The sequence below is a fragment of the Thamnophis sirtalis genome, unplaced genomic scaffold (genome assembly GCF_051295495.1).
Source record: "Thamnophis sirtalis isolate CommonGarterSnake01/CBP01778 unplaced genomic scaffold, rThaSir2_p1.2 scaffold_7, whole genome shotgun sequence".
Classification (NCBI taxonomy): Eukaryota; Metazoa; Chordata; class Lepidosauria; order Squamata; family Natricidae; genus Thamnophis; species Thamnophis sirtalis.
In genome coordinates, this window is record NW_028261387.1 from 11,094,404 (window position 1) to 11,110,039 (window position 15,636).

General features: G+C 40.3%; 1 protein-coding gene and 1 non-coding gene across 2 annotated transcripts; both read right to left on the reverse strand.

Annotated features, from left to right (window-relative positions):
- Window positions 1–1,873: 1,873 nt before the first annotated feature.
- On the reverse strand, window positions 1,874–11,656 carry RPL5 (ribosomal protein L5). The gene is made up of 8 exons (XM_014065764.2): window positions 11,536–11,656; window positions 9,928–9,997; window positions 9,713–9,828; window positions 8,391–8,525; window positions 7,155–7,357; window positions 5,876–6,053; window positions 5,103–5,191; window positions 1,874–2,032 (listed from the first exon to the last, which is right to left on the reverse strand). Exons 1-8 carry the CDS (start codon window positions 11,536–11,538, stop codon window positions 1,933–1,935), a joined length of 894 nt encoding a protein of 297 aa, XP_013921239.1. The 5' UTR covers window positions 11,539–11,656; the 3' UTR covers window positions 1,874–1,932.
- Window positions 6,177–6,272, reverse strand: LOC148044537 (small nucleolar RNA SNORD21). Its single transcript, XR_015697431.1, has one exon. It is a non-coding gene; the product is annotated as a small nucleolar RNA SNORD21 (small nucleolar RNA).
- Window positions 11,657–15,636: the final 3,980 nt, after the last annotated feature.

Consider the following 15,636-nt stretch of genomic DNA (forward strand, 5'->3'; position numbering starts at 1 on the left):
TTCCGCAAATCCAAGTGACCACCAAGTCACCTCCTATCGGGGGACGGCTTCAACTGTTCATCTCCCAATGGAAGCAGACCACAGAGGACGGCTGGGTCCTACAGACCGTCAGGGAGGGACTGTCACTGGAGTTCCTTTCATCCGCCCCCAAGGAACTTCATACGATGCCCCCCACTCTCTTGCCCTTTCAAGAGAGAGCTCATGACCCAGGAGATCCATTGCCTCCTGGAGATAAAGGCCATAGAGCAGGTACCATCCAACCAGGAGGGGAAGGGATTTTACTCCATTCTCTTCCTGGTCCCCAAGAGCTCAGGGGTGTGGAGGGCAATCTTGGACCTCAAGAGCCTCAACCGGCACATCACATACAGGAGGTTCAAGATACAATCCCTGCACACCATCCTCGCAGGGATTCGCTAAGGGGACCTCCTAACATCCATTGACTTAAAGGAGGAATATTTAGACATCCTAATTTGGCCACAACACTGAAGGTTCCTGCGCTTCTTTTACAACGGCCGACACTATCAATACAGGGCCCTGCCACTCAGCCTGTCGTTGCACCCAGGATCTTCACAAAAATTCTGTCAATAGTCGCAGTGCACCTCAGGCACAGACCCATAAGGCTCCAATGTTACCTGGACGACATCCTCATCCAGGAAACAGGCCTTATAGGACCTCCATATCACCAGGAGGTCCCTCCAGAACCACGGGTTCTCCTTGAAACTGGACAAAAGCCATCTTTCTCCCAACTACCAAGCTTCTCCACCTGGGGGCAGTGATAGACACTTCCAACTGCGGGGTATCTCTCTCCCAGGACAGGATAGACAGCTTAGTCTATATTTAAAATAATAGCAAAAAGCAAAACAACATATCCTCAATGGCAATACTATTGTAGGTATAACATCTAAAACTTCCGAGTGAGACTCCAGATATCTTCATGGACATATTCATGTAATTTTCTTGGCAATAATGCATAAGTAGGTTTTCTCCTTGCTGACTTCCAGGGGTTTTTTTTTAATTGCCAAATTAGCATCAGAAAACTGTTACCCTAACTACTGACACTTTGTCATGCAAAGCTGGCAGATACCACAATTTGTCTAAGTTTAGCCTAAGATTAAGCTGGATCACATTATATGACCCAACTTTTTAAAAAAATGTATTAATATGGTGATCTATTAGAACAAAAAGTGGCTTGCAGTATTCCCAAGCGAGCAGACATCCACAAAACTGGAATCCATTCTTGTTCCTGAACATGGACTTTGGGAAAATTTCCAGATGGGATTCAAAAGGTGAGATTGATGTATTCCAGAAGGAAATATGTATTTCTGGGATTTCATTAAGTGAGTTTCATTTATTGCTAGTCACTGGCTATATAATGCCTGGGAATTCAGAAAGCTGTCTCTCTAGCAAATCTAGAGAGCACAATTAGAGTCTGCTTCTGGATGTCCCCGATAAGACCATACACCCAGATGTTTATCACTTACCTGTTAGATTTTATTTAATGGTTTGAAGATTTAGCAGCATGTCAACAACGAGCATCAGTGAAGCATAGTAGTTGAGAAGTTGGATTAATAAGACCCAGCCGCAAGACCATCTTCAGCCATGAAAGCTTCTTGGGTGACTTGGGGCCAACCATATTCTTTAAGCCCAACCTATAAGACTGCTGTTGAGAGGAAAACACTGAAGGGAGTGTTATGCCTTCAGCTTCCAAATGAAAAGTGGGATATAAATAAGAGGGATTTGCTACAGTGAATCAGTGAAGACTGATCTTCACATTTGTAGCTTCTTCTGTAAGCATAGGAGGAGACCCAAGAAACCAGGTGATCAATTTAATTGTAGCTAGAATTCAATCTCAGTAAGTCAACACTTTGCAACATTGATTCAATAAGTTTATTCTGTATTCCAAAATCTTCACAGAAAATTATGGAAGGCATCTTAACTATCAGCCGCACGTTCCTGAGCCCGAAGGAAGCTAGCTTTCTTTTGAGCCACACGATCTTTCTTCTGAGCAAGGGACAATTTGGGACGGTTCCACCTGCAAAAAGATTTTTTTGGGGGGGTTGGTTATTCTTGCTAATGTGGAGAACCTACCCAAATGAGTCTTAAAAAAAGAAAGAAAAAAGAACCAACACCATAAGCATCCTTAGCATTAATGGTCAAATACAACACCATCAAGAGAATAATTAGTCATGGAATTGCACAAAGGCATCCAAACCAGCTCTTCTTCCAATTGACGATCACCTGTACCTTCGCCCACCTATACATGATAGTCTCTGCCCATTACATCCTTTTAACATGCTCGTAAACAAGAGCCGTATTCCATCATCTAATAGTTCACTGAGCGGGAGTTCTGCTTAAGGACTCCTCCACCTCTGTGAACTTCTCTTATCTATTCTTAGGTTGGTTAAACAGATTAATATACTGGACTTGTAAACGATCTTAGAATGAGTAAGAATGAATCCTAATAAGCATTCCAGAAAACCTGAAAGCTATTACTTTCATCAGAAAACAATACCCCTTTCCAAGAGATAATGCATCTCAAATTAGAATGAAAAATTATATCAAAAGAACTGATAATACAAATTAGCTTCATTCTGAGGTTTGACAATGGAATAGTGATGCCTAGGTAATGGAACCAATTATTTTCCTCCTGAAAATGGTAAGTACAATGCAATCGCACCACCTCATGTTGTGCTTTATGGTAGCTGGGGAAATTTTGATCATGTTTGGATTACTGCTCATTAGAATCTGTTCTTATATTCCAAACAAAAACAGAAATTTCAGGGCAAGCAGGCTGCGTATAGCTTATAAATATAACTGTATGATAATAATGTGAAAAATGTTCCATTTCTAGTGGTCCATGTCTATTAAAAAAGAGCCAAGGATGTGGTGGAGTTGATGGGTAAGTGAAGATAGGAAAATGAAGAGGCTAGAAAGAATAAGGACTGGATAGGAGAGTTAGATTGCCACCACTAATGTTCTCAATTTCCAACATAGCACAAAGAGAAATAGCAAAAAGCAGATACTGGAAACTTGGGAGGGCAGGCCAGTACAGGTAGGCTTCAAGTTACAACTGTAATGGAGCCTAACTTGAGACAGTTGTGAACAGCAAGGTTATTAAGTGAACCAATGCGTGTGGTTTTGGAGAAAAACTGGAAATGTTATTTTGCAAAACCACCGTATAATGCAGTTGCAGGACACCACAGCTATGTGACCCAGTTGCCAAGGGGCCAAAGTGTGCTCATCTGATTGTGTGTGCACATTAGCATTTGAATCCAGGTCGTAAGTACCCCCTAGGTAGATCCATTGGAATTTCGAGCAGTTGCTAAGCAACCGATCATAACTCGAGAACTACCTGTATACATGCCATGAAAAGAAAATAGCGGGCTAGTCTCTTACTCACTCCTATAAGACCCTTTTGGATATTCCTGGTTTTGGTTCTGAAGAATCACTGCTCAGCCAAAATGGATCACAAAACTGCCCAAAATTGGAGGGGGGGGGGGAGGCAAGGTTTCAGTTTGAAACCAACCACATTGTTCTGTGCACACCTCTAATTATTTTTTCAAATCAATTAATGAGCTTTCCCCAACGCAGAAAGGTGTGCAACAAAAGGCTTGGCATCATCCTGAACAGGATGTTATGCTAAATAAGCAAGCAAGAGTTATTTTCTACAATTTTAAAACACGGGAACCTGGTTTTAAGCTTTGTATTAAATTGTGTTTTGCTAAGAAAAAAACTTAACTCTTAACACAAAAGAAAAACCATTCCTTTTTAGCATCCCCTAAATCAGTGGTTCTCAACCTGTGGGTCGCGACCTCTTTGGGGGTTGAACGACCCTTTCACAGGTGTCGCCTAAGACCATTGGAAAACACATATTTTCAAAAAAAAATACGGAAAACATAATTTTATGGTTGGGGGTCACATCATGAGGAATTAAAGGGCCGTGGCATTAGGAAGGTTGAGACCCACTGCCCTAAATGAATGAATAAATACCTTTCTCATCCTTATGGGTGGTATGCATCTTCCTCAATCTCAGATCCTCTATCAGAGGGAGTTTGAGGATTCTGCACAAGATCTTAGCTCTTCCTAGCATTGTACTCGTCTGGACAGAGACTTCCGATGTCGTTCTCGAGATCTGTTGGAGCCCAGCTTAGGGGAAACAGCCCTTATTTCTCTTATTACCACTGAGACAACTCTGACATTTACTTTCCACATCTTCTCCAGTTCCTGGTACTTCTCCAGTTTCTCATAACCCTTCTTCCTGATGTTGCTGTCACTTGGCACCACTATGTCTATCGGCACTGTTGTCTTCTGGTTGTTTTCTACTACTACATTGTCTAGTCAATTGGTCATTTTCTGCCTGCCTGTCTGGTTCTGGAAGTCCCACAGGATCTTAACTCTCCTGCTCTACACAAGATCTTGTGGGATCCTCCATCTAAAGATAGGAGAGTCTAGCTCATTTTCTATATAGATGTTCCTGTACACAACGACAAATACTTGGTTGTGCTGTTCAATGTATGCTGTCCCTGCCTGCATGTTACACTCTGCCACTCTGTGCTGTGACTATGCAGAGACTCACACTGTGGTCTCTCTGCACAGTTTGTGCCTTGGGTCCTGTCTAGCGTGGTGGACCTCTACTTCTATAATATGGTGCTTAGAGCCTGTTTTGCTATGATCCTATAGTCCTATCCCAGCCCTTTCCAGGCATTGATAGAATTTCCCCATATTTCCATATATACGGTCTGTGGGTTTGTTTGTGTATATATTTCAATGTTAATACAATAGCAATAGCAATAGCAGTTAGACTTATATACCGCTTCATAGGGCTTTCAGCCCTCTCTAAGCGGTTTACAGAGTCAGCATATTGCCCCCAACAACAATCCGGGTCCTCATTTTACCCACCTCGGAAGGATGGAAGGCTGAGTCAACCTTGAGCCGGTGAGATTTGAACAGCCAAACTGCAGAACTGCAGTCAGCTGAAGTAGCCTGCAGTGCTGCATTTAACCACTGCGCCACCTCGGCTCTTAATACATTCCTTTACTAATATACAAAATTACATGTTTCCTCTGGAATCCTTCTTAGATGGGGGGAAAAGGTCAACTTACCTCTTCTTTTTAACTTCTCTCTTAGGTTTCTTTTCATGGGCAGGCTTTTCACGTATTGCAGCATGAGCTTTTCTATACATTTCTTCCATCTGCGGCAACATAATTTAAAGGTTAATTCGTACTGTCTACATACTTAGTACATTTGTCTTGAAAACAAAAGCCAACAGGAGAAAGGAGTGTTACAATAAAGTCAAATGCAGTGCTTCCCCTGTCTACAACCCCAAAATCCATTATACACAAGTAACACACTAAGAAGGATCTGCAACATGGTTCATCCATGTAACAACTGGTTTCAAGAGGCTCATATCCAAATTGAATCATTCAAGTTTTATCCCCCCCCCCCCCAAAATGAGCTGTTTTCACCAAAACATGAGTTGTTTTTCCAGACAGCAAAATACATTTCGAGGGAAGAGGGAATAACAGTTAAGAAAAAGTCAAAAAGCCAACAACTCTTGGAAGTACTTCAGGGAAAGATGGAGGGAAACTTACAAACAGCAGAAAGCGTGCCACTAGAAAAGATGTGTCAAAAATCAATCACACATTGCAAACAAGCAAGCAGGTAAGTAGTCACGCTGCGGAGGTGCATCTGTCAATGTTACATATGGGCTAGATACTTATTGAATAAGCCATGCTCAAGAGTATACACGAAACCATGCAGCAATGACATCAGGTCTAAGTTTTGGTGAGTTACAAATTTGCTTTAGCAATTCTTTAACTACAATGAAATGGTTGCTAAGCAGCAATTGAAGGACTTGCATAAACAGATGTATTACCATGTCAGATGTTACATTGTTCTTGATATATTGAGAGAACTGTTTTTTATAAGCATCTTCATCTTCTTCCATCAAGTAACGCATGTAATCTGCAACGTTTTGGCCCATGATATGCTTGCGGTGGACTTCTGCATTGAATTCTTTGCTCTCTGAGTCATAACCAGGGAAACGCTTGGTACTATGAAACAAAGAGCTGAGCATTATACACTCTGGGAGCAAACTGGGTAAGATGTGGAACATAACATTAAGATCCCCCAAAGTGGGGTTTTTTTGGGGGGAGGGGGCAGATTCAAGCGTTTCAGCCACCATCAGTCCCGTCTTGAAACACCAAGATCAATCATACACACGCCAAGGACCAACTACAGGGTGTTCAGTCAGTGGGATATCATCACACAGTAGCCAGTTAATAGCAAAACAAAAGATGGGATTATTATACAATGCTACAATCACCCTATTCTACTAATTTTTTTATTCGGAAAACCTACTAAAATCAGAGTGAAAAGAGAAGCAGATGTTTGTGCATCAAGTTCATGTAAGATTTTAGCGATGAATTGTATACAGCAAATAAGTAACAATATCAATCGCACTTAAGTCTAAGTGCAATTGATATTGTTACTTATATAAGTCTATATACTGCTTTATAGTGCTTTACAGCCCTCTCTAAGTAGTTTTACAGAGTCAGCCTATTGCCCCCAACAATCTGGGTCCTCATTTCACCCACCTTGGAAGGATGGAAGGCTGGGTCAACCTTGAGCTGGTGAGATTTGAACTGAACTGCAGCTAACAGTCAGCTGAAGTAGCCTGCAATACTGCACTCTAACCACTGCACCACCATGACTCAAGTACTGGATCTACTACAGAAAATAGCTTAAAGTGTAGTAGGTGGCAACAGAGAGCCAATTTGGTGTTGTGGTGAAGTCACCAGATTAGAAACTGAGAGACTTGTGAATTCTAGTCCACTTTAGGCATGAAAGCCAGCTAAGTGATTTCGGGCCAGTATCTTTCTTGGCTCACCTCACTTCCCAAGGTTGTTTTGGTGGGAAAAAATGAGGATGTTCACCACCTTGAGTTATTTATAAAGATAAATGTGGATTAAAAAATGGATAATTTTTTAGATAAAAAAATCCACAAAACCCCACAACAGAATACAAGTGACTTTGGACACAGTTATAGCCTCAATAAAGAGTACAAAAATGTACAAAAAAAAATTGGGAAGGGGGAGACCATATAACAAAATAGCTGCCTGAACGTGAATTGAATTCCGAAGGGAAGAAATTACCTGTGTGGAATGGAAAGACCACCATCCACAGCTCCTTTCAGAGCACCGAAGACTTTGTTTCCAGTAGTCGTCCGAGCAAGGCCAGCATCCAGGTAACAAGTAAAGGCACCAGGCTGTCCATCCACACTTTCCACATTGTATTCATCACCAGTCACTTCAACTTGGCCTTCATAGATCTTATCAAGACCAAATTTATTCAGAAGCTGCAAACAACAACGTATGTTAAGTTTTCCTTGGCAAAAAAGTTCACACTTCATTTATACAGTGGTGTGCAATGCTTGCCACCATACAGGAATTAAATCAACATACCCTGTAAAGCTGGAAAAAAAATTAGATACTATGTTTTTTAAAGAACAATGAAAACTTGATTTACGACGATTTATTGGATTCTGCTACAGCAGACTTCAAAACCCCTAGATCACATTTCCTCAGCAATTTACCTCATTTGAATAACGTAATCAGGCCATTTGTAAAATGGCATCATCACGACACCACTTATCACAGATAACCAACATTGCCAAGATGTACTTTCACAATAAACAGTTCAGAATACTATTATACTACTTCTCCCCAAGTAGCCATTTAAAACAAGGTTTCTCTATAATTGTGTCCTTGAGTTGGGTATCTCATTAAGCCATAACGTGTCATTTTTGCTCATTTTTCAGATTTTTAATTTATCTGTCAAAGTTTTAGGAATTTCAAAATGTAAGACATAGTAAAATACAATAAAATACCATAAAATTTAGAAAACAAAAAGATACACATTAAACCTCTATTTTATCAATAAGATAAAATTCCCAACAGAAAATGGCAGCCCAATATTAGTTCAAAAGATCACCTAGACAGTGTCCTAATTGACTTGGCAAAGGCCAATAAAGAGTCCAAGCACACATGCTATGAACTCCCCACACTATTGCACACTGTGGGGTGCGATAAGAGACCCCCTGTAAAGCACTGATTCAAACTGGAAAAATCTATATGGTACTACCAAAAAAGGAGAAATGGTTCTCTTTTAACACCCAGGCCTAAATCTCTGCATCTATTTAACATAAGATTCGTCTATAAATTAATGCCTTTTATCTCACTGGTAAGAATTTTCACTGGACTTGAGGGACTAACACAGAAAGGCTGTGTGCATATTGATTTGTAATTCATTCCCCGTATTGGTAATATCAATGACTGTAGATCTTCCAAGTGATACGGAGGCAGGAATAGTAATCTTCAAGAGATACATACCCTGCGGGCCATCAGCAAGCCCGTACAATAGGCAGCAGCATAGTTGGTCAAGCCTACTTTCACACCATATTTCGGCAGCTCGTGAGCGTATGCAGCACAGACAATCATGTCACCTTCAATTCTGGCATATGCAATCTAAAAAGAGGAAAACTGAGTGATCTCAAATCCATTTATTGCAACTGTCCTCTGCAGCAAATACTCCTAAACTAAATCTCTTTAATCCAGAAAATAGATCCATGATTCAGTATGTGAAAGTCACATGTATATATCCAAATATAGTTCCCCAGGTTTACAGAAAGTACGTTTTTAGTACTTTTACAACAGGAATCCAGGGATGGCATATTCCTTTATAATCTGTTTTCACCTCTAGCATCTTATTGTATAACTACCTTATAAGGTCATTTTCTCTTTTCGATGGTTCTTTTCCACATTCACCCACTTCTTCCATGCCCAATTGCAAGAAGGCTGAATTTAGGTCAAAGGCTACCTGTTGTCCACTCTTTCTTTAAACATCATTACTGGTGAAATGTTAAAAGTATTATACATTTTATTAGATTTAGCTGCTGCCTAATTCCAAAACTCTTGGCACTCACAACTTAAAATGAATACTATAACAATTATGTAATACAATATAAATAAACCAGACAGTATCTGTTTAACAAGTACTTATCTATGTATCTATCTATGTATCTATCTATATCTGTCATCTATCTATCTATCTATCTATCTATCTATCTATCTATCTATCTATCTATCTATCTATCTATCTATCTCTAATATGTATAGAAATAAAAAATAAGGGAGCCACATCCATCCTACCCAGAGCCAGGGTTTCAAGACCTTTCAGATCATCAGAGCAAGAACCGCACAAATGTCTGAAGGGTTCTCATTCTTAGAAGGCAAGCCATGTGACGGAGAAGGCACTCTTCCCAGGTCACAAGAGATGTCACTGTTTAATCAGTGGGACCGAGTGTAGGAGTTGCAAGTCCAAAAGAATTCCAAAGTTGCACACTCATTGTTTTATAAAGCAATGTAATTAATCTTGATTTTACATAATATAATTGTTATGTATGTGTGTGTCTACAAGAGTAAAACATCAAATGAAGTTCTGAATAGTACAGGTATAACTTTCTTCTAAAGGATAAGTATTATTAACAGCATTGACTATTCTAGTTTCAAAATATAATTTCGGTCTAAAAAAAATAAAATGTTGGGAGAAAAAGCGTGGTTAAAGATAAAATATCTACACAAAATCACTGCTATAAAAGATATATATGCAAATTGGTTCTTCACAATAGCCAAAATCAAAAGTTGGGCCTTACCTGGCAAATGATATCTCTGTTGGTGATACGTGCAATCATCCTGTATTTAGGAGTGTTGTACTTGTTTTTATCTTGAATCACCAAGCGCTTGCGAGCATAGTAATCAGTCTTTCCCTCTGAATAAGAAAAAAAAAAGATCAAATATATTTAGAAATGTTGCCTTTATGCCATGATCGATTCAATGTACTGAACCTTTGTAAAGAAGCGAAACTGACCTCTCCTTCTTCGGAACTTGACTTGGTACCTCTTAAAGTAGGCTTTGTTCTTGACAACTTTGACGAAACCCTTGAATAAACAGACCACAAACACAGTTAGAACATCTGTATGGCAATCTATCAAATGAGGGGGAGGGGAGGCTTAGAAACTGAAAAAAGATGTAATTTTTCACGATTGTTTTATGCTGGTCTATGACAGAGAAAAAGGCTTGAGAACCAAGAAGCTGAAAATACAGAATCAAGGGCAAAATGGAAAACTGGACTGCCCAACTCATTCTGTCAGTAGATGCTTACAGAATTGTATCTTAAACACTGTGAAAACATTCATCAGAAGCACTGACAATGTATATAGGAAAGTAAGCATCCTAACTTTTTTTATTGCTACCCATCTATCATCAACAATTTACGCATTTATGAAGGTACTCTGCATTTGCATTTGTTTTCTAAGCTTTAATCCCCTTCCCAAATTACATACTGTCAGTCTCTTGAAAATACTGTGGATGGAACGATACCCACCATGAACTGAATTCTAAAACGCCAGCAGGCCTACCTATTCTGACTACCTCAAAGAAAGTCACCTTCTATTAAACTTCTTTTGGCTGATGAAATAGGTTCAGTCCTTTTACTTAATGTAAGCCTGTAATATCATATCCTAGTCTGCTGGGATCAACTGGGACCCCCTTTTTATTTGCAAAAAAAAATGCTGCTACTGAAATTATTCCTGGATATAGCAGCAGAACACAATCACACACAAAAAGCAAGCAAGATTGTCAAAGCAACAGCAAAAACTCACAAAAGCTTTATTGAGCCTGACAGGCTGCCAGATCGATCCTTGCTCTCTACAATGATTTAAAGTCTTTTTTTTTTAAAGAAAAATAGCCTGCATCCCTATCCACTGGAAAAGCATAATGCATGAAGCAGCCCTGAACCGGTTTTTAACCATGTGCTGTTGGAAAGCAAGCAAATACACATATCCAGACACAACAAACGTCAAGGAAACTTAGAGACGTTCAGAGGGAGGGGGCATATCTAGGAGAACGGGGTCGTAATTAGGGCTTCTCTGCAAAACCATTTAACGACCCCAGTCAACACCCCCCCCCCTGTTGTTTCTCATTCATTCCGTCCACAGGCCCAGATCCTGCAGGGATGGCATCTCCCTCCTTCAGCCAAGCCCACTTCCACGTCTGTGCATACCTGGGAAACCTTTCACGCGTTCGAGAGCTTCAGTCTAAAGAAGGTTCAACTATCTACCCTCCATCATTTCCCAAAGAGAGAGGAACAGCGAATGAAGAAAGGTGGCTTGGGGCCCCGAGGAAGAAAACTCTTCCAAGTCGGAAGGGAAACAGACGAAGCAAAACGGGCGACGGTGAGAAAGGCAGACCCTTCGGGAGACCCTTTTAATGAAGCTCGGGCAGGCAGCAGCTCTCCCATTAAGACAGCGAGAGCAGCCATTAGGCCACGCTGGAACTCGCTTCCGCGGCTGGGCCCACCACTTCCGAATCGGGATCCATCCAGGCAGCAGGAGACCAACAACGAGCCAGCCGAGCAAGGGAATGCAAAGTCGGTCCCGCCCTCCCCCGCCACGGCTCGATTGGGCCCGGTACTGACCATGATTGCCGGTGGATTCCCGTTTCGCCGTAGGCCGAGGGCCGCCTAACGAAACGTCTGCAACCCGCAACGCTGTGGGAAAAGGCCGAGCTTAGGACGCAGGCGCGGCACGTGACCGGGCTGACAAGGCAGCGCGCGTCAAGAGGGATCGTTTGAGGAGAGGACGCCGCCCTCTGGAGGCTTGGAGGAGAGGTGCTTGCTCCGCTTCTCCCGTTCTCATCCCTGCACCTCTGCCGCCTACGTGGGTTCAGCTCCTCAGAATAAGTAGTACATTATTCATAGCGGCTGTTTTGACATCATTGTAGCAAAACTTCCGCTTCACAACTAATGGCATTTTCAGCTTGGTCCTGCCTGGGTTCGTGCAGCAGTGCGTTTTTTTCCAAACTGGGCGACTTTTAAGACGTGCTGGCTTCAACTCTTCATTGTGGCTAGAGAATTCTGGGAATTGAAGTCCACAAAGTTGTCAAGTTTTGAGAAACACTGATTTAGAGCAATCTTCCACAACCGATGCTCAGAAGCTGTGCTGGACCATCTCGTACTGTCAAATCGAAATAGTCAACACACTGAGAATGAGTTTAGTTTAGTTTAGTTTAGTTTAAGGTTTATTTATATGCCGCCCTTTTCCCTGGGGGGACTCAGGGCGGCTCACAATCCAAGGAAGGGGGAAAAAAACAGACTTTTACATATAAACGATACATGATTAAAACACAATATTCATACCATTCGGGCGGGTTACAATCTTTAGCCCCAGGCCTGACGGGATAGCCAGATTCTGAGGGCTGTGCGGAAGGTCTGGAGGGTGGTGAGGGTACGAATCTCCACGGGGAGATCGTTCCATTGGGTCGGAGCTACCACCGAGAAGGCTCTCCTCCGCGTGGTTGCCAGTCGGCATTGGCCAGCGGATGGTATTCGGAGGAGGCCTAATCGATGAGATCTAATAGGTCGTGTGGAGGTAATCGGCAGTAGGCGGTCTCTCAAGTACCCAGACCCACTACCATGGAGGGCTTTATGGGTGGCGAGTAGCACCTTGAAGCGTATCCGGAGATCGACAGGTAGCCAGTGCAGCTCGCGGAGGATAGGTGTTACGTGGGTGAAACAAGGTGCACCCACAATCGCTCGCGCGGCTGCATTCTGCCATAAATTGATATGGCATTTGAATAAACTTGACATGTTGGCAAGCAGTTACTTGATTGCTGTTGCGTCATCAAGTTAACATTGAGTACTAATTGCTACTCAAATATATTTTCTTTTGGATGCTCATTCCCCAACCTCTCTCTTCAGGTCTTCTAATGGTGCCTCCATCACCACTGTGAATGAGTCCATGTCCATCCATCTTGCTGTCTTCGTCTTTCCATCTTTCCTTCCTCCTTTCCCAGCATTAGAAACTTCTTAAGACAGCTCGATCTTCACATGATGTTTCCAAAATGTGATACTATAATTGGAACTTGCTCATTTGTACCTCAAGTGAGACTTCTTTTTATTTATTGTATTTGTTCTCTCTATTTATTTGTTTCTTGGTTACCAACTCTTTGTGTTTTCCAAATCCTCAACTTCTACTAAGCATAAAAATAAGTTTAGCTGCTGGCGTCAACATTATATGAGAGATACCACAAACAAGAAGGTGCAAAGATTTCTTCATATGGAGTCGTTCAAAAAGATGTTTGGAGAATTGGATCCACAGATGGCAGCAGATATAAGACTGTTCTGTTATTGGAGAGATACAGGTTGATAGATGGAAGAGTATAATTCAAAATTAGCTAAACTTAGTTAAATCCATTGGTAATAGGTATAGTTAAATAAAAATTGATAATGATAGTAATGTATACAATGTTGAGTTGTTATGATAAGTAATAATTGGATATGAGAAGGGAAAGTTAGAAATATTTTTGGACTATATATAAAGATTATTAATAACAATAATAATTATCATAAAAAACAAAACTATATGGAGTTAAATTTTAACTAATAGGGGGAAATGCTATGATATAGGATATAGTTAAATAAAGAAAGGATAATGATAATAAATTATATACATGGAGGATTATAAAACTGGTATTAAATATTATGGATGTTTAGCTAAAACAGGATATGAGGACAATGTTAATGGAGGATTTTATAAATAAGTAAATGAAATGCCAGCATCTGGTTATGGATTGAATCTTGGTATATTTAAGGATGAAGGATGTTTAAATAACTGTAGTCAAATAAAAGTGGAGGTATGATGATGTTAACATAGTAAATATTTGAGTTAAGATATTTGAATTAACATGAATTATATTTGATGATGGTGGAAGAGATGCGCAAAAGCTTTTTGTAACCAGCTGATATACTTTTTACAATATATGTTTGTTTTGGAAATAAATAAATAAATAAATAAATAAATTTATTGAGGACTCGGATTGTTGGGGGCAATATGCTGACTCTGTAAACCGCTTAGAGAGGGCTGAAAGCCCTATGAAGCAGTATATAAGTCTAACTGCTATTGCTATTGCTACTGCTATTATTAAAATAAAATAAAAAAGTTTAGCTGCTATACATTCTGTCATATATTAAGTTTCAATTCACAGTTTCCAAATGGACTTGCTGCCTGGGAATTATGAGAACTTAAATCTATCAAGAGCTACACTGAGTAGTAAATGAGTAAAACTTCCCCTGGTGTAGAAACAGTATAGTCTCAGCAGGTTTAAGCAGAAGATTAATGTGACATGAGTCAACATGTTTTGTACTCAAATGTGTTTTACCTCATTTTGCACTTTCACAAGAATTATGATACCTGAAGAGATGATTCCAACAGGATCACTCCTGATGTAGCCACAATGACACTGATCCAGACTAAGCTAAACAGGATCTTATCCTCAATCTTATTCACTATAAAGTGTATACATCATACGTGTCAATCAAGTCACAATATTATAACAATACCATACCTCATTTAGTTTAACTGAAACTGTATTTCCATCAGCTACAATGCTTTCCTTCATGCAAGGGTGCATAGTCAATGTACACTGTAATCAATTAAACTCCATCTATGTACAGGTAGTCCTCAATTTATGACCAGTTGCTCAGCAGTCCTCGTCAGAGCTACTTATGACCCAATTTTGAAGTTCCTACAGCCATCCCACTTTCAGTTTATGGCAAAACAACCCCACCCATCGAGTATAATAGGTTCATTTAACAATCACCACAAAAAGGTAATCAAATCATGTGCAGTTCTATGGTGATCTGCCTTATGACTGGCACCAGTTATGATTTCAATTCCAGGCTCAATTCCTGTAGTAATTCAAGCACTACCTGCAATGCCAATTACAAGATAGGAAGCAGTCATTATATGTTTGATGTTTAGAAATACTTCAGAAGCTTCTCTTCTTCCAGGAGTTTTCAAATACTATTTCTTGTTCAAAATACAGATTCTGCTAAAGTTGCAATTCAAATCAAAATTTGAACGATATCATTGAGATCACACGTTGCATTACAGACAATTCCTGAGTTAAGAATATCCAACAACCTGTACTTACAAACCAGTGGTGGGATTCAGCCAGTTCGCACCTATTCGGGGAGAACCGGTTCTTAACCTTCTAAGACAGTGTTTCTCAACCTTGGCTACTTGAAGATGTCTGAACTCCAACTCCCAGAATTCCCCAGCCAGCATTCACTGGCATTCGCTGGCTGGGGGATTCTGGGAGTTGAAGTCCACAGGACTTAAAGTCACCAAGGTTTAGAAACACTGTCCTAAATGTTGCATGGCAAACATCTGTTAATAAAAGAACTCTCATAATAGGAAGCTATACAAATATATGATAGTTTTGTTATCAAGCTATGTATTGCTTTACAGATAATAAAAACATTTATATCTTCCTCCTCCTCCCCCTTGCTCTTTCTGACATTCAAGCTGGCTCTAAATCATTCATACTGAAGATCAGCTGCTTGCCTGGGGATAAAATAGTGTTATTAGAGCATTTTTAAATAATAGAAATGATTTTGGCTTCAATAGAATTATAATAAAGCAAATAAGCGTACAATATACTGTTGCTTTGTTCGCATCAGGGGTGCGTATAAAGGTGCTAACTTTTTAATTTGTTACACAGCTCTGTATCTCAAACT